Genomic DNA, 25,498 nt, shown 5'->3' on the forward strand with positions numbered 1-25,498 from the left:
TTCTTGAATCCCTTTTGCTTGAGCTACTGCACCGGATTTCTGATCAGACGTGACCGAACCATCTTCCTGTTTCTGCTTTTCCTCCAAACCGTTTCGCACTGTGGGTCTTTCGTCGATCTGAGTCCTGTTTTCTGAACCATCTGTGTGCCTGAATTCAACTGTAATCTCATCAGAATCACTAGGCCTCGGGCGACTAATGAACTTACTGAGTATGAAGTTGATGAGCCTCCGACAGATGCTGACAGGCCTTGAATTGCTGGCCATTTGAGAACAAGAATGCTGTGAATTTTGTACGAATTCAAACAATAAAGCCTTTGAAGTCTGTTTATGACTCTGGGTGATGATTCTATTCTTAGATTGAAGGCTAACAAAAAGCAGAATGAGATTATGTTGTCTTTATTTCTTGCACATTTGCACCTTTTCCAGTTTCCACCCACTAATCAGAAAGCATGTAAGAGAACTTGACATCTAACTTTGCTTGAATCATGCTTCATTCCCTAATAGGAGCAACACTAGCCTCGCATCTTTGATCACGGGATGGGAGGGATGATGCTAGATTCCATTCTATCTAATTGTTTTATCCAATTATTATACTTAAATTCTTGGAATTAATTCTGTCACTTTAAACAAGAAAGATTTCTCTATTCCTAAACACGCGATTATGTTTCTAATTTTAAAAGAAATCATAAACAAAAATTTTTTAATCTGACAGGATACATGCAAATCATGCTAAGTTTTTAAATTTCATCATCAAATTTTCTGACTTTAGATGATTTTTAATTGTTAGTCCACTTGACATAATAATGTCCAACTTTGATTTCAAAAACCAAAAGTTTACAATATTGATGTAGTTTGCGACTCGATTGGTGTTACCCCAATCTTTTATGACCTTCACGATTTGTTTTTATTAGACGTCTTATTGGGAAGATAAGACTTTGGGTTTATATAAACCACTCAAACTCACCTTCTGCAACTAATGTATGATCACTACCTGTATTATTAACCAAACACATGGCGTCGTTTCCATATACAATGTGAAATAATGTAACTTATAACTCGATTGGTGCCTCGTTGTGTGAAGCATTCTTTTGCCTAGCAGACTAAAGGAGCTTACTTACATGAAGCATTAAACATAAAATTCTTTTTAACTTTATTTTTAATTAATTTAGAGTTTCTGGAGCAGGCCCAAAAAGCTATAAGCCCAAAAATGTTTACGGGCTAAAAGCCCAAATAATTTCCCGACAGCTTCACCCGAAAGTAATGTGCCACCCGAACTTATCCTCCGCCACCTAACCATCGTTCTTGCAAAGTAGCTGAAAATCATATCTGATAGCAAAACACAGTGAAGCCTGAAATCAATTAAGCAACTCACGTCATGAATTTCTTCAAATCCATTTTGTTGGATGATCCGGATCCTCCCAAGCCCGAGAATCCTCATGAACCTGGCCCGAGTTCTCCCCTCAAAACGCCTCAGGAAGATCGGAATCCGAGCGACGACGCTCAGGATGGTGATTCCGATGGATGGAGCTTCGGGGGTTTGATCAAGACTTTCACTACCCGATCCGAATCAGTGATTGAAACATATCGTAAAGATCTCTTGGAGTTTGGATCCGGTCTAAAAAAGGAGACTGAGGTTATTCGTGAAGCTGCCAGCCGAGCCGTGAAGGATCTTCCGGCTTCACTGGAAGCCGGCACGTCAGCCCTGGACGGAGTGCTGAAATCAACAGCTGAGATCATTTCAAAGGAAACCCGACAAGTTTTTGCGTCGGATGGGGAACCTGATACGCCGGAAACGAATCGGAGCTTGAATTCGGGTCGGTATAGTTGGTTTGAGACCCAGTTGAGTGGTATTCAAAGTGATTTGAATACTTTCTGTGAAGAACCGGAGGATGTGGAGGAGTATAAGAAGTGGAAGTTAAGGTTTGAGTTGGAGGACAAGAGGGATGAAATTGAGGGTCTGATTGGGGAAAATGGGACTTTGGAGGGGGTTTATGAAAAGGTTGTTCCGAGTGCGGTTGATCATGAAACGTTTTGGTGTAGGTACTTTTACAGAGTGGATAAGCTAAAGCAGCAGGAGAGGGTTAGAGCGAATCTTGTGAAGAGGGCGATTTCGGTTGATGATGATGATGATGAGTTGTCTTGGGATGTTGATGATGAGGAGGAGAAGGATGGTAAGGGGGATGAGGCGATGAGTGGGTTGAAGGTAGATGGAGGGGGAGATAAGGGTGTGAGTGATGGAAGTTTGAATCATGTTGAGAAGAATGATGGATTATTTGATGGGAAGGAACAAGGCAATGGCAATGTGCATGATGGAGATAAGAACAATGTGATTGAGTTTGGTACAAAGAGTAGCGGGGACGTGTCTTCAGACGAGAAGGAAGTGAAGTCTGATGAAGTTGATCTGAAAAGCAATGAGAAGGTGAAATCTGAAGAAAGTGGCAAAGAGAAGAATGATGAGCATGAGAAGGTGAAATACGAAGAAAGTATCGAAAACAAGAATGATGAGAATGAGAAGGTGAAATCTGAAGAAAGTATCGAAGACAAGAGTAATAAGGATGTCGGGGTAGAGAAGGGTGAATCTGGTGAGAAAAGTGGTGTTCCAGTGATGGTGAATCATCAAGCGAAGATGGAGGAGGAGTTGGAGTGGGATGAGATTGAGGACATTGGAAGTGGCGACGAGGGGAAAATCACTCATGGTGAGAGGCCAAACAGAGCAGAACTGAGGAAGCAGTTGAATGCTGCAGAAGATGATGAGGATTTGAGTTGGGATATTGAAGACGATGATGAACCAGTGAAGACTTGATTGCATGAAGGATGAGGTTTGCGTGGTACCACCTAGTAAGTAGGACGGCCTGGGATCTTGAAGCTGAAGAGGCAACTACTCTATCAAGGCTCCTTACCAATTTGATATCAAGAACATAAACCTATCAAATTGATGAATGTGCTTCATTCTTTTTGTCTTGGTTGTTCAATGTGGCTCTACATGTGATCAGGTACAGGACTGCTTTCTTCTACCGATGTGTGATAAGTTAGTTGCACTTGTGGCTCAGTGTTTTTATTGGACGAAGATGAGCCTTTTCTTCTGTGTAACTTCCTCTTAAAGAGGAACTACAAATTTAGTTGTCTTATTATCTGTTTTGAATTCTCGATTATGTGAGAATCATTTGTATTGCTGGCCGCTGTGGTTCATGTTATTCTTGGAACGTGTTTGACAAAGATGGATTTTTCATTATTGTTGCTACTTTGGTTTCACCGTGTAAGGCTCTGACCTCTAACTAATCAAAGGAATCCTGTCAATTTTCTTGTTTCAAATTGTAACTGCTTATCTTTTGAGATTAGTGGAAAAAACATCTCACTTTAATAAAATTGCTTCTTAAAGAGAAAAGGGAAGAACCATATTTGGAATCTGGGGGAAAAAGAAATACCATACTGGAAACAGAAAAAAAAATAATACAGTTTTCGACCCTCTATTAGGACTAAACCACGTGGATTTGAGCCTGAAGCTCCAACTACTTCTGGGCTAGGCCTAATTCGCAAAAAACCTCTTCTTCGGAGCATGAGAGCAGCAGCACTTGCCTCTTAAGGGCTACTGACCCCTGAATCAGAGATCACCTCAAATTTATGTGTGTCAACGGGGGAAGGCAGAGCAAGAAATTTTCGTCTCTGGGCCCGTGGTGGAAGATGCTTTGCAGGTCTTCGTGATCCAACTGTCCATGGTAAGAAAACGCCGGTGCCACCATGTGGAGTCCTTCTGGGGCTCACAGTCGCTGGACTCACTGGAGTAAACATTACAACTGGAGACCGGAGCAGACCCCATTTGGGGATCATATTCATGGGCTCATAGTTATTTGGAATTGTGTATGGATTTGCGACACCAGATTGCCATAAGGTCATTGATTTAGACAAAGGAGTGGTTATCTCTGATAGATTAGTTTCTGTCTCTATCCGGACTCTGAAGAAAGTAATGCTCGCCCTCTTGTTTTCCGAGGAACACATAGCATGCCTTGCTGTGTCTGAACTATTTCCCCTCATGACTAAAAGGGACCTGTCAAATTTTTGGAATTAAACTGCTGTCTTTTTTTTTTTAAAAAAAAAAAAAAAAAACAAGTTTGAGGAGATGTATAAAATGTGTAAGCTTAGATACATACCCTTCCCGTAGAGGAAGTGTGAGAGGTCCTCTATAATTCCCTTCACTATCACTCACCAGAGCGCGACCAAAAGCCATTGTTGATTGAGAGAGGAGGAGGGTAGCAAGAGGCTGATCCAAGTGAGGTGGTTTCAGAAAAGGCTGAGAATACTCACCCTGCATAAACAGCATAAGGTTCTGTTCATACTCTTCCCTTTGAAGAAAAAAGTGACGCAGAGATGTATACCTCATCAAAGAAGTTGATGATGCAGCTGTTTGGCTTTCTAGTTTCTGGAATCAAATGCCACTGAGTTAAGTGGTTGATTACACCTTGGAGAAGAGCTGGGATTGGCTCAATGTGGCCTGTGAACACATTTATGGAATACTCCCTTAGTAAAAACGTAATCAGAATTATCATCATCAAGAGTTTTGTACCAAAAAGATTGCGTACTCTTTTGGAATTTATTTGATGCATCTTCTTTTATCTGCCCAAAAATGGGAACCCCAAGCTGAATCAACTCTCTCTTGTTTCCTTTCATCTGTTGATTGTATAGAATAAAGGTCTCTCCTGAATCAATAGGCAGTACTATGTCAGAGCTACGAGTACAGAATTATAGGAGGAAGCACTAGGATAGATCACATATGACAAGAAATTCTTGCAGTCCTGTAAAGCAAAGAGCAGCTATTAGATTTTATAAACTAAGCGAATTCTTGCTTGGATATACTTATATTCAACATCCCATAATCTATCATTGGCAAAACAGAGTTAAAGGCAGATGTACTATGCAATCAATATAATGAATAGTCTTAAGTAAAAACGAATCCCAAACCTGCTCGAGCAAACCTATAGAAGATGCCGTCTACAATTCTCTAAACTTCTGGCCCAAAAGGAAACAACTAGTTTAAGTATAAAAGCATCACGAATCACGGGATCCACCTGAGAGTTCACCATTTCGACCAGCCACTTTGAGTTCATTCACAAAGTCATTCAGTTTAGAGAGCTCAACATCAGTGAATATGTCTTCATACAGCTTAAGACCTCTAACAACATTCACCTGCCATCCATAAAATACAAGGTAAAATGCTTGTTGAGAATATGTATTCTCCACAAATTCTTCTCTTCACAACAAAAGCAAAATAATATTAATGAGAAAACGACTTACCATATGCCCTTTTACTGGCTCCTTTGCTACAAACCCTTTTGTCATTTTGATCTGTGTACGGCGTGCCTCACATTGTTCATGGTTGGAACATATGTCAACATGCTCCGGAAAGACCTGTACTTCTTGAGATCCTGCGAGCCACATTAGGAAAGAAGTGAATTTAGAATCACAATATAATGATAGAAATTATCAAGAACAGTTTCCTTGTTCACAAGGCTTAACTTAACACTAAAAACTTCCTATGTACTTCCTATCTTGGCTTATACAGACAACTATGGTACAGCAGTTTCTACCTCCTGCAACAATTGCTATTGTTATCGTCTCCTAAGAGATAATTTTACGGGGGCAAGACAGAGTAGAATGCTTGGATCACCACAACCACATTGGTATCTATCCTCGTTCATGATCCTATTAATGTAAAAATTCTCTTGATCAATCTCAAGTAGGTAACACCAGATAATCGAAATACGATAACTGCTGAGCCAAAAAAATATAAAATAAGTTTAAAAATACAAAACAAAAGATAAAAGTGAACAGAATCAGCAGTCATGGCAGAAAATCAAGTCATGCTACTATCAAAAGCAATTAATAGGTTATCGTGAAAAGCTTGGAACCCTTTGGCTAGTAATTAACGTTCCGAATTCAATAGTCCCATTAATGCCGTCTACAATGATAAGAAGCATAATATATGCAGAAAGATTTAGTAGTCATAAATCTTTAGACATTCACATAATCCATTTAATATGAAGGAAAACTGTCTTCTTGTATCTTTGATCTGCAACTAATTATGAGGATTATTGTTGAAGAATCTATAAATGAATGTAACTGAGATATTAAAAGCTGTTAACTAAAGGATCATTTATTTCTCTTGGGGCTATCAACGAATTCTGCACATATACTGAACCTAGGACTTTGGACTCAGCGCAGTACTGTTAGAAGCGTCAGTCTGTTTGGCTTATTTCTTCCCTTCTGTCCTTTTCCTCCTAAATAGCTCCACACCAATTACCAATTTACCAGGGTAACTTTGGAGTCAAGATTTAAAAATTACAATTTCAAAATCTTTTAGGTTATTTGTAAAACACATAAAAGCTTTAAAATACTGTAAAATCTAATAAAAATATTTAAAAAGTTATAAGCCTTTTATTTCTGCAAGCAAAGTCTTTCACCAGGAGAGATGCTACATAGGGATCCGAATCTCTAACATAGAATATTCAAAGGAGCAGTGGCCCAACCCCGGAGGGTAAAGCCAAACAAGATGCAGCCGTGACGTCCGCCTGAAATCGACGGTTGAGACCACCCGCCGCCCATCAAATAAATCAAGAAAATTTTCAATTTGGGCTACTTTAATTGTACCTCACGCATCTCCAGGTGTACCTTTCCATTAATAATTAGTTATCAGATTTGCTGTTCCCCAAACCAACTGTGTGTAACCTTACACGCTCACATGTCACAGCTTTCTCGTATTTTTTCGTTCTTGATTTTCTCAAACCTCCCATTAAAGATCGACCATTTTCATTTCACCCAACAGAAAGATACTGCACTTTTGATCTGAAATCACGCTTATAATTAACATGTGTTACACGCTTATGATAAAGATGGAAATTTGAATTTCTTGAAATTAATTGAACAGGAGGACATATAAACGAATTTAATTCTGGTCATTAACTAATAAAAAAGATGGAGAAATTGATTTTTTAATTACCTGAATCCGTAATTTCACTTTGCAGTGATTCATCCACCACCTTACCGTCGCCGTCTTCATCCACCAGTTCACCTCCGCCATTATCATTACTCTCTTCCGAACTTTCTATATTCTTCTCCTTTTCACTTTCTTTGTCTTCCTCAGTAATCGCCGATGTACAGCCAATATTCCCCAACTCCTGAATCTTCTTCGCGTCCACATCGCTTTCCTCTCTTTTCTTCTCCGCTACTTTCTTTAGCTCCAGCGTGATATCAGCTATGGGATAATACTTTTGCATCTGAAGAATTGGGATCCAGTTCAATCTACGCCGATGAATTGCCGCGAAGGCCGATTCGTACGCCGCTGCTCCTCCTCCGCCACCCCCCTCCAGCTGCGACAGGTGATTGCAGAGCGCATCTATGATGGCGTTCGCTGCTGCGAACTCCCCGCGAAACCACGCGATTATGGCATCCTTCGCGAACGCCTCCGATGCAGCTGCGGTCACGAGAGGCTGAAGTTGTGGCGCCCCCATCGGCTTCCCCGGTATCCGATCGCCGGGTGTCACTACGCCGGCAGCCGGCGGCATTCCAGATCCTCTTATATATTACCAACAAATTTCAGTGGAAAAAAAAAAGAAAAAATAAATCAACGCTAGCTAGCTTCTCTGTATAAATTTTCTTGAAATTCAAAGCCTTCGATTCTGCAGTATAGAATAGTTACGTTACGTTGAGACTGCAGTTGCGTATGATTTCTTGTTGAAAATGCAAAGGAAAATATAAGAAAAAATTCTTATTTTAGTGAGCGGAAAAATTCGAGAAAAAAATTAAAGAAAAGGTGGTGAGGAAAGCGAGGGTTTGAGCCTTAGGGGGTTCAGGTGGATTTATATATACGGCGTCTGGTGGAATTGTCCGCACCTGTGGAAACCATACTCTGACCTGTCAAAATGCCACGTAATTCATGGAAGATTTAGTTAATTGAAATTTCTATTAAGTTCAGTCAAATCAAATTTAATCCCATGATAAATACATTATATTATTCAATTATTGTTATATAATTTAAAAGATAGTGATAGATTATATGATCAATAATCGAATTACTACACTCCAACTCGTTTTTTGAGATTTAGTGTAATTATACGTAAGAACTTTGAAATTTATTTTTTCTTAACCAATAAGTTCATTTATTCATCAAAATTCACCGAATTATTGATATTATAGAAAATATTGAATGTAAATTTATAGTTACGTTTGATTAATTTATTACTGGCTTATTACAAGTTAAATAATTTTTTTCAAGCTAAACTACCCGTATAACGGTAATGATATACCTCATCACATGTATTAACTTGTGAAGGTGAACCATGAGAATTTTTTAATTAATTTATACCACGCGATGCAGATGGGATTAAATAATACTAATATTGGATTTAATAAATAATTAATAGATTAATATTTTTTACGTAGGGTGGCCATGCCGCAGATAAAAGGGGTGGGGCAGGAGAAGCGAGTGCGCTGGGTAGTTAGCTGCGCCTCAGATAAATCATGACCACCGAAGAAGCGCATTACGCACATGGAGACGATCCCTTGTTGCCACCAACAGTGGCGCAGGATAACATTTAAATGCGCTTTTTTATCTATCGAGCTGGCTTAAGTTAGCTGGTTCATCGGCTCCTGTTGTTTGTACTTAAGGTTTGTTAAGTGTACTTGCGCTTTATGATTAAGGTAGAGGAGCTCTCGCTGTCTTTATTCTGCAGAATTTCATCTAAAGTAAAAGCGGGTTTCTGTTTATTAAGTTGAAAGCGTGGTGGTGAAATGAAGTAAGTTGATGTAAGAGTACTTTAATGCCCGCCACAGAAAAGCAACATTTTCTTTTATCACTTTTCTTATTAAAAAGTAATAAATATGGGATAAATTACATTGACACCCTTTTAAATTATGTCTAATTATAAAAACATTGCATATTTTTACTAAATTTGTTGGGTGTTTACACCACCAGTGATGAGCCCAAAAAATAAAAGCCCTAATCAAACTATTACAAAAAAATGATAGGTTACAAAAACTCTTAATACAAACCAATATTACAACAATTATGAACAGGATAATTACAAATCTGATAGATACAATAACGGAATAATATCGATAGTAAATTAGGAACAAGAACAGAAAAGTAGAGGTAACTGCTCAAGCAGTCAAATTCGACAGGAATAACCTTCAGCCACTCAGGCTGGCAACCACACACCTGTTGCTATACCCAAAACAGCCACCAAGGCTTCAACTACTCAAACAACCATTAGGGCTTCAACCACTCAAAACAGCCTCGATCACATAGACCCCAAAACAACCATCAAGGTTTCCACTTAGGAAATAGTTCACGAAGAACATTGTTAGCAGAATAGGAGAAAGGGGAAGAAAGTTTTTGTCCTGTCTGTTCGCTTCACTAGAAGCAACTGAGAAATATTTATGAAGAGCCATTGATGGCGGTGAGAAAGAAGGGCGGCCAAGATAGAAATCGATGAGGGAAGACGACAATGAGGATTACACAGAGAAGAGTGAGATTGAGAACGAGGAGTCGAGAGAAAGGGAGGAGATTTAGTGTTACATTTGAAGAATGGGGGAATAAGAAAGCAAGGGAGTTGAGTCGGGTAGATGGGCTGGATCTAGAATGGGTCAAGGCAGCATGGTTGGGCTAGCCTTCCAGATGGTGGGTTTGGGTGGCTGTGGGCTTGGACTTACTAATTTGGTCCTAGGTCAAGAATACCCAACAAAATTACAAGTACAACCCATGAGGAATATCAATATAATTTAACTCTGGGTGTATTCATAAAATTTTATTGATAAGTAGGGCAAATATTTATAATTATAATTAAAACCTCATGGTTGTACTTGAAATTTTTGCAAATTATGAGAAATATTTGTGTAATTGAATATAATTTAAAACGATATTGATGTGATTTACCCCAACTATAACCTCAGTCTTAAAATATTAATATATATATATATATATAAATTACAACGAGCTATCATGAAATTTTTTATAATTATAAATATCTCATCGTTGTCAAGAAAATTATCAATACCCCTTGATTTTAACGTCCGTTCAACAACTCGCTTATTTCGTTAGTTTTTATTAGATTTTTGCTCATTTTTTTGTAATGAACTAACTCAAATGTTCTTGTAGAATACAAAATAAGTTTAGTGACTAGAAGAAGAATTCATGTCGTGAGCTCCTTATTATACAATTTTTTCAATTTTTTTTAAAAAAAAAAATAGCAAGAACATATTGAACATTCAAACCTCCATTTAATAATTACATAATCTCACCAAATAAAAAATAATAATAATAATTTTTTAAATTAAAAAAAATTATAATTACATCAATTTTCCAAAAAGTCCTCTATGCTTCAAGAACGTAGACATGGAGCCCAAAAGCAAACAAAGACCTACTACCTTTCCTCATGCGCGGAAACCCAAGCTGGTAGGTTTGGGTGGCTAATGATGGCGTTAGGTGAGGTAATTACGAAGGCAACGGCTAGCTGCAGCCGAGCGAGCGGAGCTGAGGAGATCCGGCAGCTGAAGTGCGTGCGTGGCTCCATTTACTTTGATGGGCAAAAAGTGAAGAGGAGCGTACATGTACATGAACATGAACGTGAGCGGCGCTGGTTAAAAGTTAGAGAGCAGCGTACCCTCTATTGCTATTTTGAAATTTATACATTAAAGCTGTCAATATAAATTCACAAGGATATGTTAGTTTTTATCAAAAAATATTATAAATTTGAACTTTTAATGTATATATACAAATTTTTACTGATGGATAATTTGTAAATATCTGTATAAATTATTTTGAGATAAATTACAATCAACTCTACTGAATTTGACATAATTATAAATAAACCATTGTTCTTCGGGAATTTATCAATACCTCTATGATTTTAATGGTCGTCCAACAACTAGTACAATCCGTTAGTTTTTGTTAGGATTTCATTCGTTTTTTGGTTGTAAACTAACAAAAAAACCGTTCTGAACGATAAATATAATTTTTACTTATCTGTTAAAATTTTCTAATCTTTTTTATGGATTTAGTGGATAAGTTCTTACAAAGTTTTAAAAATTTCCATCCCCGCCTTTTCAGATTTTCTTTTTTGAAAAAACAACACAAACAAAGGCAAAATTGACAATTACAGGAGCTCAATCCAAGAATTATATAATATCATCAAACATCAAGGACGTAATGATAATTTTTCAAAGAATAACGGGTATTCATAATTATGAATAACAGAGGAGTTTGTTGTTATTTACCCAATAATTTATGGTCCAAAAATGATATTATTTTTCATATTAAAAATGAAATACGACATGCGACGAGATCAGCATTTTTGCGTTCTAATTTCATAAGTCTTACAATCTCATCAACATATAAATTGTATAATATCTTTATTTATAATTGATGTGAGACGTATGACAACATTATGATGAAATCCAAAATCACCCACTTGTTGGAGGAGTAATAGGTGGTTGCAGGGTAGAGATGGGCATGGGGTTTTTCGTCATCTTTTCAACAAACTCTTGTGTTTGACAATCCAGAGCAGCAGTCACTCACTACTACTTGCTGTCCCTCTCAACAATAATCCTTTTTTCAACAAAGATAAAATAATGACGTGTCCACACTAATAAAAGATAATATAATTATTTTATTCCCTTATCAATAAATATTCAGCATTCTTGATTTTATTAAGAATAATATTATATGTAAATTTTAAAATATTTATTATAATCCAAACATTATATACTGATTTGCATATCAATTGAAAAATGTCTATTGTAAATCAAAATAGCTAAATCAGTCAAAAAAATAGGTGAGTGAACTATATCGGCCAGCAGAGGGGGGTAGTATTTCAGTTTTTTTTTTTTTTTTCAATTTTTCAATATTTTAGGGTGATTTGGATTTATCCCTAATTCACAAGGATATGTTAGTTTTTATAAACAAAAATTATAAATTTGATTTGTTTATGTATATGTAAAAATTTTATTGATAAAGAATTCGTAAATATCTGTATAAATTATTTTGAGGTAAATTACAATGAGCTTCTTTGGAATTTGGCATAATTAGAAATACATCCTTATTGTTTGGGAATTTATCAATACCTTTCGAATTTTAGTGGTCGTCCAAAAATATCTCAATTCGTTAGTCTCCATTAAGATTTTATATATTTTTTGGTGGTGAACCAACAAAAATGCCGTTGTGAATGATAAATTATACAGTTACTTTTTCAAACAATAAGACGGTATTCATAATTATGTCAAATATCAGAAGAGTTTGTTGTAATTTACCCAATAATTTATGATCCACAAATTATATTCATTCCCATATTAAAAAGCAAATACGAAACGTGATGCAATCAGTGTCTCGTGATACAAATTATTGTCCGCTTTAACATCGTACATCTTACAATCTTGTCCACTTATAAATTGTGTAAATTTTTTATTTGTAAATAATTTTGTAATCTGGTGGTTTCAGGCAATGTACATAAAGGTATATATATGGGCATGGGCTTTTTCGTCATCTTTTCGACAAACTGTTGTGTTTGACAATCCAAAGCAGCAGTCACTCACTACTACTTGCTGTCCCTCTTAAAGTAATCCTTTTTATTTTATTTATTTTCCTTATCGCAAAATACTCATTTAAAATAATATTAATATAAATCTTAAAATATTTATTATAGTCCAAACATTATATTTTGATATGTACACCAATTGAAAACTATCTCTTGTATGTACCAAAATAAAATTTAGGTAAACTGTAATTTTTTCCCATGAAATTTGATATAATTATTTATAAAATTATGAATATCTCCTTACATGAGAGATAATTATATAACCCTTAAACAGTGCAGTGAACATTAATATGTTACCATTATCGATTTTTTTTAAAAGTTCAAAAAGTATAAAAAAAAATTGAGGGTAAGTACAATAAAGGGACAACTTTTCTCCCCTAAGATTTCGTGCAATTGTACATAAATCTCCTGTATTCTGGGAAATTATATCTAACAAATAAGTTCATACTTTACCGAATTTATTGATATTAATAAAAAAAATTAAAAAAAATCTATATTAACCTTTGGTTGACTTATTATTGACTTATTGCAGGTCAAATATATATTTTTATGACAAAATTACCCTCATATATTTTTTCACGCGTTAATCATGTGAGGATGTATATCTTCACCGTCATAAGGGTAATTTAGTCCAATTCTTTTTTACATGCAATAAGTCAGCAATCAGGCAATGAAGGGTAAACATCAATCTTTATTCTATTTTTTTTAGTCAATATCAGCAAATTCAATGAATCTTGCCTAGCGAAGGGACATATTTGACGGAAGCAAACTTCAAAGGTGTTGGATGTAATTTCTCAAATCATATGAGGTTTATGTGCGATTACATCAAACTTCATGAGAGGGAAGTGTAATTATCTTTAAAGTAAATGAAAGCATATTAATTCATAAAAATATTTTTGAAAATTTTAAAAAATATATATATTTTGGTCTGTTAACCACAAGAATTAAATAAAAAATCTAACAAAGGCTAACAAAATGAGCTCGTCGTTAAACACGAATGTTAAACTTAGAAGTATTTAAAATCTTTTTGAATTCCATGAAAATCAATTTAAATAGAAAAACTCAAATGAACTGTTTAAACACAGGCAATGGACAAAGTATAAGTCAAAAATGGTTTGGTGATTGATTGAATGTTGGGATGATTCTTGACAATCACGGGAGTCAAGCCTCTGCTCACATGTCACTTGCCCTAATATTCATCATTTTACTTTTACCACACCAACTAAGCTATTCAATTTCACCAACTTTTTGGTCAAAATTGTCTTCCTACACACCACACTACTTCAAAATTGCATTATTATTATTATTATTATTATTATTTCATTCTATTTAAAAGGGATAGGGGTTGGATGGGTGGTTGGTAAATTTCAAATTTTGTATTTAGAAAACAAAATTACGTACATTTTTATGGCATAATTATATATATCAATGCCTCCTCAAATTAGACTATGAAATTAAGTCTAATTATATAATTATTTTCTGTATTTTGTAACATTATAAGTACATTCTTTATGGTCGTAATTGTAATTATAAGTACACATTATGTTCGGAGGCAAAATTTTACTAATACACCTCTTGAGGTCAATTTCATCGACATCCGCTCAAATAGCATAATTACAAATAATTACATGAGGTATTTGTGTAATTACAACTGCTTAGAGGGTGTTTGGCTGAGGCTTATAAACTTCTGATAATATTAATTTTATAAGAAGTTGAGAGTTTAGAAGCTCTTCAAAATTGTTTGGCTTTTTTTTTTTTTTTTTCAAAATAAGATGTTTCGGATCTTATAAGCTCTTTAAAGAAAAGTTAATTTTACGCCAACTTTTTTTAAAATGTCTTATAAGTTTTTTAATTTTAATATCTAATAAATAAAAAAACACTCATAATTTTGTTAGTATTCCACTTTTGCACTTCACATAATTGATGTTTTCACCCTGAAGTAAAATTATCTATTTCTATAATTTTAAATTCTAACAGTTTGATGGTCTTTCAGTCATCGTTGCAATATGAAAAACTTATTATGCCAAGCACTCTAACGTCTATTTATTCAAATATTTTAAGAGCTTATTTTTAAAATAAAATTAAATATCTTTAAACTATTAAAGCATCTAATAAAATAGAATAGCTTGTAAGATATTTTAAATAAACTAAAAATAGAAAAAATGTCATGTCCCCTTCCATTTTCCTTTATATATAAATATATTTATATTATACACTCAATTGTTATTATATTTCAATAACAAGTATGAATGAGTGAATATACTATTCTACCCTCAACATACATTTGAATGTATCTTCTTTCTTTTTTTGTTTTTTTCCCTTCATAGTTGAAATGGTAAAATACACTTTGCTCCCAAAACTATATGTCATGTAACAATTATCTCCTAAATTAACAAATGTAATATTTACCATCACAATCAAATTTTTAGACAATATTGCTCTTATTATATATATATATATATATATATTTACTTCAAAGAAATTTCCTTTTTTAAGTAATTTTGCATTTTAAGTTTAATTAAAAAATTTTTAATTGAAAAAATATCTTTTATTTCTAATAAAATAAAATATAACTAGTGAGTTAAATAGTTTGATTTTTTTTTTTTTTACAAACTCAAAGTTAACTAACAAATGAGTACAATAAATATAAAAAAAAACGCATGAAAAGATTTTATTGATTTGGTGATAAAATTAAGTTATTAACTATTTATTCTTTTAGATAAAAATGAACAATTAAATATCACTTTATATTTATAACACCTCTTAAAATAGATAATTAATTATTTTAGGAATTGAGGGCATTTTTTGAACCACAAAAAATGAATGAAGCAGTGTCAAAACCATGGCTTTATATTTATAGCACATTTTAGAGAAAAGCAGAAATAAAATAGAATCAGCCCATCACACACCCGCCACAAGGGCTTTACAATTGGGAAAATACTGTCAAAAAGTGACAAAATCCGACCTGCCGGATTCGAACCAGCGACCTAAGGATTTCAGCTCACACACTACAGTCCTCCGCTCTACCAACTGAGCTAAGGTCGGATGCTTTATTTTATTAGATCCCTTGTTTGTTATTGACCAGAATTTTTAATTAGGGCATGAAAACTCTCGATCAAATTTGTCGAATTAATTATATATCAAATGTAATATATATAAAATCTGATTAATATACAATTTAAAAAAAAATTATGTGATTGATTTGATTTAATCAAATTCAATTTTTCAAGATTATGATGTAGTTATTAGATATTTTGGTGTTAATTTTATAATAGGTCATTATTTGAACTTTTATTTAAGTTTGATTTACATCATCTTATAGGATTTTGTGATAAGGGTTTCCAAATCCATGTATATAACCGATATACTATTATATATATATATATATATATTGAGATGCTATGAAACTTTAATAATTAATCAAGTATAATAACATTTAGGTATGTCTAAAATGATCAAATTTTGTTTCAAACCTAAGATACATTTCTGTGTGTCTGTCTCCGCCATTTTTTCACAATACATAGTTGATTGTTGGGGAAATTCTAATTCGCACTGGGTTTCACTGGATCTGAATAAATTATGCTAACACTGGATCTGAATAAATTATGCTGTAAATTTAATATATGTATTTATTGTGTGATTAATGTATAATTTTAAAAAAAAGTGACCAATGCAGTTAATTTTCATGCATCCAAATTTTGTATTGAATGGCCCAACGTAACCTTTTGAACCTAAATTAATTATAAAGTTATATATTTTCTTAAAAATTATATATATATATATATATATATTGTAATAACATCCATTCCACATCAAGTTTTTACCAGTTCTACATTTGGTCCGTCCAACATCTTAACAATTTTCATTTTTTTTTTAAAGAAGGGTTAATTATATTTTATCATTCGAACTATGATCGTTTTTACAATTTGACATCTAAATTTTTTTGTGTGTCAACTTACCATTTAAACTTTATGAAATTTTGTACTTTGCCATTTATAACTATTTTTTCACCAAGTTTTTGTCAAGAAAACATCACATGCAGTGCACTTGTGATACTTAAAGGGTTATGTAATGTGATATTTTTTATATATACACAGTATGTGATGTTTTTTCGATAAAAAAATCAACAAAAAAAGATCATATATGATAAAGTGCAAATTTCGTAAAATTGAGATGACAAGTTGACACACAAAAAAGTTTAGATGTCAAAATGTAAAAACGGACATAGTTTGAGTGACAAATTATAATTTACCCTTAAAAATAATATTGAAACTTCAACAAATGGTAAAGTTGATACTTTTGTCTTACTATACAAAGGTCGGATAATTATGTCATATTTGAAATATCATTAATTTTTCAAATAATAATAGGTACTTGTAATTATATTAAATTTTAGAGGAGCTCGATATAATATATACTTTTTTTCACAAATATAAGATGTCATCGTCCGGCCACATAATTGTCCTAACTTAGAATCTTTAGTCATTTGAGAGGTGAGATGTCAAAACTTGAGTGATGGCCATAATCTCTTCCACATTATTTACTACAAAGCATATCATCAATAAGCCACAATCATAAGGAATATTCAAACATTTGTAACACCAAGAAGCAGCGACAGTGTACATCAACCTGGTACAGTACCACAACAAAACAATCACAATAAGACATCTATAGAAAGCCCTTTCATGTCAGAATCTTTACCGCCGCGCGCGCATTCTTCACTTAAACGAGACGCCCTTCTCACTGCCGACGTTTGATGCAGTGTTGATCATCCTGTTCTTCACCTTTTCGATGTACTCCGAGAACCTGCCTTCATGAACTGAATCATCATCTTTCCTGGAGGACTTATTAGCCTTTGAGAATCCAACTTTTCCGACTTGCCCAGTGGCTGCTGCTTTCTCCGGCGTAGCAGCCTTCTGCCCACCAACAATCTGTATTTCCCTTTCAGGGAAATCATTACTATTTCCTGCAGAGTGAACTACAGCCGGTGAAGGAAGAACTGCAAGTTTCTTGTTCTTTTGAGTAGAAAATTGAGCAGTAGGAGGCTCAAATTCAACAGGGATGGTTTTGCTCAGGCATGGTTGATGAAAAGCACGAACTGGTTTGGGCTGAGGTGAACTGTTCTCGACAGGACTGGGCTGAGGCAGATGGGATAACCGGCAGATCCTCGCCCTGAATGGGCTGACAGCATTGTAGAGCTTCTTGCACACACCTTCACAGTTTCTCACGTTCTTTTTCTGTGCCATTTTCTTGGTCTTGTGTTCTATAAGACTCGATGTGATGAAGAAAGAATGAAGACGACATCGCTGTTTAAAAAGGACGAATTAAAGCGACTAATCATCATAATGATCTTAACGTGTGAAAGGCTTTTAGGCTAAATTTCTACATAATGTTATTCTGTGTGGCCCGACGGATTCTCTTTGCCTATGTATTGTTTTCAAAGGAGTGAGACTTAGAGACGGGGACTCAAACAAATCGAATCAGAGATCGTTGGTGTTGTGTATGATTAGCAAGCGACGAGTACTGGGATTTGCGACAGCATTTGAACTTACCTCATCAATGTGGACTTAGGTAGGCAGTAGGTTTGGTTTTCGTGGATGCAACATTGTAAAGTTGTGTGGAATCAGATTCTGGTGTGGCTCAGAAGTCCACAATCCAATGAGTTTTTGAGTTGGGGGAATCAAGTAAACTATGATGGTTGGTGATGTTCTGGATAGCATGACTAAAGCTTGTGAAGAATCCATCTGGGAATGGGTATAGACTGTACAGTGGTGTTGGAGAAATGGGGAGGAAGCTGAAGCCCTTTGTGGGGCACTTCTTTTTCCATTTGAGCTAAAATTATCACCACTTGTTTTGAAATATGTCGTAAGTATAAATATGTTCTCGTTCTTTAGAAAATTATTAATACCGTTTAATGAAATTATACAATCCCAAGATAATAAATGAGGATTGTCAACTCTGCCTATACTATATTTTTTTCTTTTCGGGATAATTATACTATGCTTAGTTAATTGTTAATAGGGTAAATCATAACTACCTCTCCTGAGATTTGATATAATTACGAATACCTCTCGTTGCTTGAAAAATTAGAAATACCCCTCCCAGATGTTTGGATGAAATTATGAAATACTTGAATGGAGGTATGAAATTGTCAATTATATCCTTGTTGTATTTTTTTTAATAAAAATAAAAATTTATAAAAAAAGTCTGACAGTGTGGAAGAAAAAATTATAAAAAAATTATCCACTTAGTCGATACAAAAATTAAAAAAATTTAAGAAATATATAAAATTATAATTTTTAGTCCACAAGGGCATTTTGGTCAGTTCACTATAAAAAATGGATGGAAACCTAACAAAGACCAACAGAATGGGTTAATTGTTAGACGTACGACCATTAAAATCAAGGGGATATTGATAGTTTCAAAAAACAAGGGGTATTCATAATTATGCTAAACCTCAGGAGAGATCGTTGTGATTTACTTTTGTTAATATCAACAAATTCAGTGAATTTTGACTAACGAAAGGATTTATTTGTTAGACGAAAAAAGCAAACCTCAGGGTGCTAGATGTAATTACACCAAATCTCAGGAGAGGGGAATGCAATTATCCCTTTCTTTTCTTTTAAAAAATAATTTGTAAAAAATAAATAAATCAGACGAGGTGGATGAAAAATTTTAAAAAATGGTCCACTTATTCCAAAAATAAATAAAATTATTATTCATAGTCCAAAAGTCATTTTGTGCAATTTCACCGTAAAAAAATAAATGGACAACAAATAAAGACTAACAGATTGGGTTAGTTGTTGGATGACTGTTAAAATCAGGGAGTATTGATAACTTTATAAATAACAAGAAGGTATTTGTTATCGTGTCAAATATTATGAGAACTCGTTATATTCAACCAAGGTCTTCTCGGCCAACATGACTCCTTGAAAATCTCCCCTAACCACCTCTAGATTTGAGGGTCTTCTCAATGGGTCATACTTCTTTAGTCGCTGGGGGACTAAGTCTTCACACAAGAGCACTTTATCAATATTCTTCTCTTGTTATATTTCAGCATTCATTGCTATTTTATCTTGCTTAATCTTATATTTTCACAACTGTTTATTGACTTAGAGGGTGTTTGGCTAAGCTTTTCTAAAATATCTTATAAGCTCCTACGTCTTATAAGATATTTTAGGATCTTATAAGATGTTGGATCTTATTTTAAAAATAAGCTCCTAAAATGTTTAGATAAAATAAAATGTTAAAACTTATAAGATGTGAAAACATCTTATAAGAGGTTAGGATGTTTAACATAATAAGGTCTTTAATTGGTAAAATGACTAAAATGGACATGATGCCATTAGAATCGAATAAGTTGTTATTTCTAGACATATTTTGTTTAACAAAATTTTTAAATAATTTTATAAATAGTACACATTAGTTTAAATTTAAATAAAAATCTAATAGATAATCTTTTGCCAATAACAAAAAAGAATGACGAATTATTATCTAAATTTTTGAATAAAAATAATGCATATGTGCATTCATGCTAGTCGAATATTAATATAGATACATAACTGATATTTTCTTTGTTAATGGAATAATTATTCCTAGTCGTATAATTTATAGTGTCTTAAATTTATATTTTTCAATGATATAATATCAATATCCATCTTATTTTTATTTAACTATAATAATTTATTAATATATAATGAAGTATTTTCTCTTTTTCGTATCTTAGAAAATTAAATAGCAAAAGAAGTTCCTTAAATCCTAAAGAGAGAGTGTGTGTTTGTATGTGTGTGTGAGAGAGAGATAGAGAGAGAGGGAGAGAGAGGAGAGTGTGTGTGTGAGAGAGAGAGTGACAGTATGTGAGTATATGAATAGGAATATTTTTGTCGTATAATATATTATTTTTATATAGTTTATAAGATGTTATAAAAAAAGTTGAGAAAGTTAAATTGTTTCTAAAGAGCTTATAAGATCCAAAACATCTTATTTTGCGATCTTATAAGCACTTTAAAAAAAATAGTCAAATAAATATTTAGAGCTTATAAGCTCTGAACATCTTATAAGATGTTTTGAGGAGCTTATAAGCTTAGCCAAATACCCTCTTAGACGTCAGAGTGCTAACTTCTTTTTTGCAAGTCCTTTATTTTAGACATGCAAAAACTTTGGCCCAAGGAATCAAGGTCCAAGTGATATTCAACGAGCTAATTTTGCTTGCATCAAGTGGTGCAGTTTGTGAGAAAACATAACTAAGACGCTAGATCAATAGAAGCATCGTAAAGTGGAATGGAGAAGCAAAAGGGTGTGGATGTCATGCTGGAGATAATCTAGTCTTGTAGGTAGTGGGGATACCCCTAGCCCCCGCTGAACGTGCTGGTGGGGCATCTTTTGGCCCCATTGAAGCTACGGTATCCTCCGTGCAACAACACTTTCTCTGACGCCTTTAGGAGTTTGTCCTCGACCCTGTTCGAGATCATGCAACATATGATTGCTTCCACAATATGAGCACAGTTGATGGGTGCAGAAGTACTCGGTGATGGAGAACGAGCATCGGTTCGAGAACTGTTAGTTCCCTCGAGAAGCAGGGTCTGCCCCTGCAACCTCACGAATAGATTCCCCCTTAGTGGGTAGCCCGTTTGGAATGTTTGCTTGCAGAAGGGACTTCAGGATATCTAGCATCACGTGATGCAAGTCCCGCTTGAGGAGCAAAGTGACATCCCCCTTAATTATCGAACTATTGCTATCGCTTAGAATGATGGTACTATAAATCCTTAGGAACACTTGCAACTTGCCCTAGTTAAAAAACGCAACCCCCGAACATTGCTAAATGGACAAGATCAATCATCGAGTACTTGTTACCACCTTCACTAGAACAACCCAACAATGGTTCAACTTGTTGTCGGCTGGATAAATTACGAGCTTCTAGGAGTTTCGGTCCTTATTCCTCGACCATATAGGGTGGGCGAACTGTAGGTGCTGGAGTTGTTTCAAAGGTTATGAGTTGAGACAGATTTCTAGACATTTCAGACAGCCTCCTTTTCCCTTAAATGACAAACGAGGAGTTCATTGTTCCCCACGAGGCCATTACCAAATGTGTTAACTGCTCATATAGTCGTCAGTGCTAATGTTTTCGTGGGATTATCAGACAGTCTTTGTTAACATCCACTGGGAGTGTTGGAAAGAAGACGAGCTTTTTGAAATAGTCTTGTCCACAGTTCTTTTGTATCTTGAAGCTCTCACCTGTATCATCAAAGAATAATTTGCCCCGCAGAGTATCTTACTAGTGCTTTCACCCTGCTAAATTGGTCATAAGTACATCACTACTCTACTCTGTTGATGATAGTGAACTTGGAATGCCATGATTTGTTCAGACATTCATTTATCTTAAATATGCAAGAATCTTACCTACTTGTGATGCAAATGTAGTTTACGTAGCAGTATTTTTAGTGCAAGATGGTTCAAAATGCATGAAATAAATGATAACCTGAGCTCTCATTCCATCTGCATTATTTCTGCAAAGTTATACATTTCTAAATCTCTTAATTCAGTAAATCCAATTGCAGCAGTCGACTACAAAAATCAATCAAAAGGACGAATTTAAGGAGTGTCGTTTCAGGTTCAGGTCCAAGTTTGAGCGATTTATCATCAGTCATGCCAACCGCAGCACTGCAACAACCATTATCGCTGCTGCTCGAAAGTAAATATCCTTCAAATTTCTATCCAAATGATTCATCATTTCCTCTTCTCTAGCACCCGACTTGCCAGAAGATTTGCCAATGGAGATAACCGTATCCCTCAGTCTATTCACGGCCCAAGAGAGCCATACGAGTCCCAAACCCAATCCGGTGCTCAAAACCTTAGACCCACAGAATGGCACACGACCGCACGCGACTCTACAAGCTACTGATAAGACAACAGCAATGCCAGTCCCAGCAACTGTTGCAGAAAATTGGGTCAGCATCTGAGGCAGTTGCAGACCGGATTTCTTCACGGAGAGGATTGTACTGTTACCCTGCTGCTTTCTATTCACAATTATGGACAGGAGACTTTCGCATGCATGAAGGTAGCTGTTGCAATATATGTCCGTTTTCTTGCCCATTCTTGTGCTGGCCCTCCTCTTCTGTGATGATGTCTTTTCCTTCACTTTCGCATGGCTGAAATAAGACATGAAACATCAGAGAATTTCGTACTTCAAAACTAACACAAGTTTCAGCTGAAAGCACAGTCTTACCCCTTCAAAGGCGCAACTTTCTCTGTTGCAAAGTTTAATGAATTCATGTTGGATCGTACTCTTTTACGCCTGCCAAATGAAATGGAAACAAGGTGAACTTCCCCTGGAAGAGAACTGGACAAGACAATGTCCATTTACAGAACTAGTAATAACGTAGAACCCATGAAACAACAATCTAATTGAGAATCAAAATTTCTGCGCAGTAAATGATGGAAGAACATCAAAACTAACAAATCCTGATTTATTCTATTCATGGAAATATGAATAAATCACCAAAAGAAAAATCAGAAGCATCCACTATATAACAAATTCAACATCCCTTAGTCCATCCAACTTTATAGCATTGTACAACATGGATATACAATTTCACCGAGAAAGTAAAACGGCTAACAAAAGAAAGAAAGATGATACCTCTCAAAATAAGGGACCAGCATCGTCTGCTTACTTGACTTAACTGTGTTCTTTGACATGTGAAAGTCAGAAATGACGGAGAGGATATCACTCATCTCATTCCCAATGCAATTACACTGTAATTGTAGCTGGCAATCAGGATTGTATATATTTTCTGTACAGCAGCTCATGTCCCCCGTTAACTCGAAAGAATGTTCATTGAAGTATAATTCCCTTGTTGGGTATATAAGAGACTGCTGAGACTCGGCATCATCAAAGCACCATCGAGGATAAGAAGCAAATGGTTGCTGAGGTAAGTCTCTGATGGGTTGTTGAGGCCCCATCAAATCATAGAGCATAGATAAATCCAGTAAACTACCGTCTGGTTCAATCGATCCAGATGCAAGTAACTTCAATATCTTCTCCTGTCTGGTGTATTGCTCGGCAATCCCAAAGCTAAAAAGTAATGAGTTGGGATGATTATCTGTCTTAAAAAGAAAGCAACATCAGGATAACTCACAATTCATTTTTATTTACTATTGACAAACGACAACATCGTTAAAGTAAGTGATACTTGAATGATTAGGAGAGAAGTGAGAAAGCTGCGAACCTTGAACATCAAAGAGTGCCAACCTTGAAGAGTTTGAGTCGATTGTGAAAAGGTGGTGACTGTCCATTAATTGTGATTTCCACTCCTCTTTTTGCTGTAGACATAAATTTAACGGGTGGGAATTTACGAGATCCTGATTTGAACTGTGATAGTGGAAAAAATGGTGCAAGTCCTGAAACACAAAGAATGAAGAAAGCAAAGGAATGAGGATAAGAGAAATCCATCAGAGGATGCAGCTCAGTCAAGACAACATAAGAGATCACAAACAAAATGCTCAGTAATATTATGTCTTATGTCTGTGAACAGATACCAAATACAACTAAAAAGAATAGTACATAACAGACATGATTAGAACCTGAAATCTCCCCTATCATCGACGCCAACACCAACGATATATAATTACTCAAGAAATCATAGCCATGATTCATTTGGTTCGTACATAAACAAACAAAACTAAGAAACAAACAATTAAGAAATTATGGGAACAAACAGCATGATATTAGCATGAAGATCCACCAATGTCCATAATCCAGCAAGAATTTGATAAAAAGCCATCAGAATGACTACACAGGAAAGACAAAATCACTCAAATCCAAATTCTTGCACAAACACACAAACAGTTCAGGCCCTTTTCATCTCAATCACCCCTTTCAATCCCCAAAACTCAACAGAAAACATTTTAATTCAATTGAGTTAACATGGCTTACAACCCAGATTTATTTTTTTTTCAAAAAAAAACTGAATAAAGGAACAATCTTTACCTTCGACCCTCTGCTTAAACCCTGTTCTTGATGGAGAAAGACTCCCAATCCAGGAGGGTAGCCATGTGAGGCCATCAAGCAGAGCTCCCCCACCATCTCTCTCTCTCAAGAGTAACCCAGTCTCAGAATATCCCTTCAGATCCGATAACCCGGATTTCTCTTGCCATCTTTTAAGGGTCACAGCACACTTTTGACTTATCCTCCACAACACCTCAAATTCCCAAGATTTTTATTCCCAAGCCGAGGCCCTCTTTTATTTGCAAGCTATTGGCTTAAATAAAATCAAGAAAATGGAATTTTCCTTCTTTTTTATTTTAATTTCCTGTGATGCAAGATCTGAAAGGGGTTCGTGTGGCTGTGTGGGGATTCAGGTTGTGATCTTTGTATCCGGACAACTGTGTCTTTCGACTTGTTCTATGTTTGGATTCTTCTGGGGATTGTCAGAACAAAGGGCCTCTGTTTTACAGTACTTCCTCTGCGGTCCACTCCATTCATCGTGATTTTCAGCGTGGCCACTCCTATGGATCATCACAGCCGTCATTTTTTTTTTTATGTATTTAAATTAACTAGAACATATTGCGTATATTTAAAATTTAATATATCATTATTAGTTAAAAAATATATAGATATCTATATCTTTTTCCCTGAAATTTGGTGTAATTATATGTAAATCTGTTGTGATTTGAGAAATTACATTTAGTACCCTTAAAATTTGTTTCCATCTAACAAATAAGTCCTTTGGTTAGACAAAATTCACCAAATTTGCTGATGTTAACAAAACATATATATATTTATCCCCAATTGACTTATTACAGGTCAAATAAATATTTTTATAATCAAAATACCCTTATACATTTTCGCACATTGGTACATGTAAGTAGGTATATTTTTTATCGTTATGAGGGTAGTTTAATCCGAAAAGTTATTTGAC

The 25,498-nt window shown here is 34.9% G+C and overlaps 4 protein-coding genes and 1 non-coding gene across 6 annotated transcripts in view; 1 reads left to right on the forward strand and 4 right to left on the reverse strand.

The window, feature by feature from the left end:
• LOC110012187 overlaps positions 1-450 on the reverse strand; it is a gene marked incomplete in the record, with an annotated part of 1,073 nt that extends 623 nt beyond the window's left edge. The window contains 1 exon segment of the mRNA XM_020695072.1: positions 1-450. Coding sequence (XP_020550731.1) covers positions 1-264 — 264 coding nt within the window.
• On the forward strand, positions 1,256-3,241 carry LOC105165274 (glutamic acid-rich protein). Its single transcript, XM_011084236.2, has one exon. The coding sequence runs from the start codon at positions 1,376-1,378 to the stop codon at positions 2,801-2,803; it is 1,428 nt and encodes a 475-aa protein (XP_011082538.1). The 5' UTR covers positions 1,256-1,375; the 3' UTR covers positions 2,804-3,241.
• Positions 3,357-7,823, reverse strand: LOC105165276. The gene is made up of 7 exons (XM_011084237.2): positions 6,992-7,823; positions 5,290-5,420; positions 5,064-5,181; positions 4,578-4,694; positions 4,374-4,489; positions 4,149-4,303; positions 3,357-4,045 (listed from the first exon to the last, which is right to left on the reverse strand). The coding sequence occupies exons 1-7, from the start codon at positions 7,554-7,556 to the stop codon at positions 3,580-3,582; spliced, it is 1,668 nt and encodes a 555-aa protein (XP_011082539.1). The 5' UTR covers positions 7,557-7,823; the 3' UTR covers positions 3,357-3,579.
• TRNAY-GUA lies at positions 15,541-15,626 on the reverse strand. Its single transcript is given in 2 exon segments — positions 15,541-15,576; positions 15,590-15,626. It is a non-coding gene; the product is annotated as a tRNA-Tyr (tRNA).
• On the reverse strand, positions 22,044-25,064 carry LOC105165277. 2 transcript variants are annotated; one of them, XM_011084239.2, is made up of 5 exons: positions 24,568-25,064; positions 23,807-23,978; positions 23,218-23,684; positions 22,807-22,875; positions 22,044-22,729 (listed from the first exon to the last, which is right to left on the reverse strand). In XM_011084239.2, exons 2-5 carry the CDS (start codon positions 23,813-23,815, stop codon positions 22,225-22,227), a joined length of 1,050 nt encoding a protein of 349 aa, XP_011082541.1. In that variant the 5' UTR covers positions 23,816-23,978; positions 24,568-25,064; the 3' UTR covers positions 22,044-22,224. The 2 variants fall into 2 exon arrangements, with proteins under 2 accessions (XP_011082541.1, XP_011082540.1); XM_011084238.2 differs by having other exon boundaries at positions 23,218-23,680; positions 24,568-25,057.

The sequence above is a fragment of the Sesamum indicum genome, linkage group LG6 (genome assembly GCF_000512975.1).
Source record: "Sesamum indicum cultivar Zhongzhi No. 13 linkage group LG6, S_indicum_v1.0, whole genome shotgun sequence".
NCBI classification, from domain to species: Eukaryota; Viridiplantae; Streptophyta; class Magnoliopsida; order Lamiales; family Pedaliaceae; genus Sesamum; species Sesamum indicum.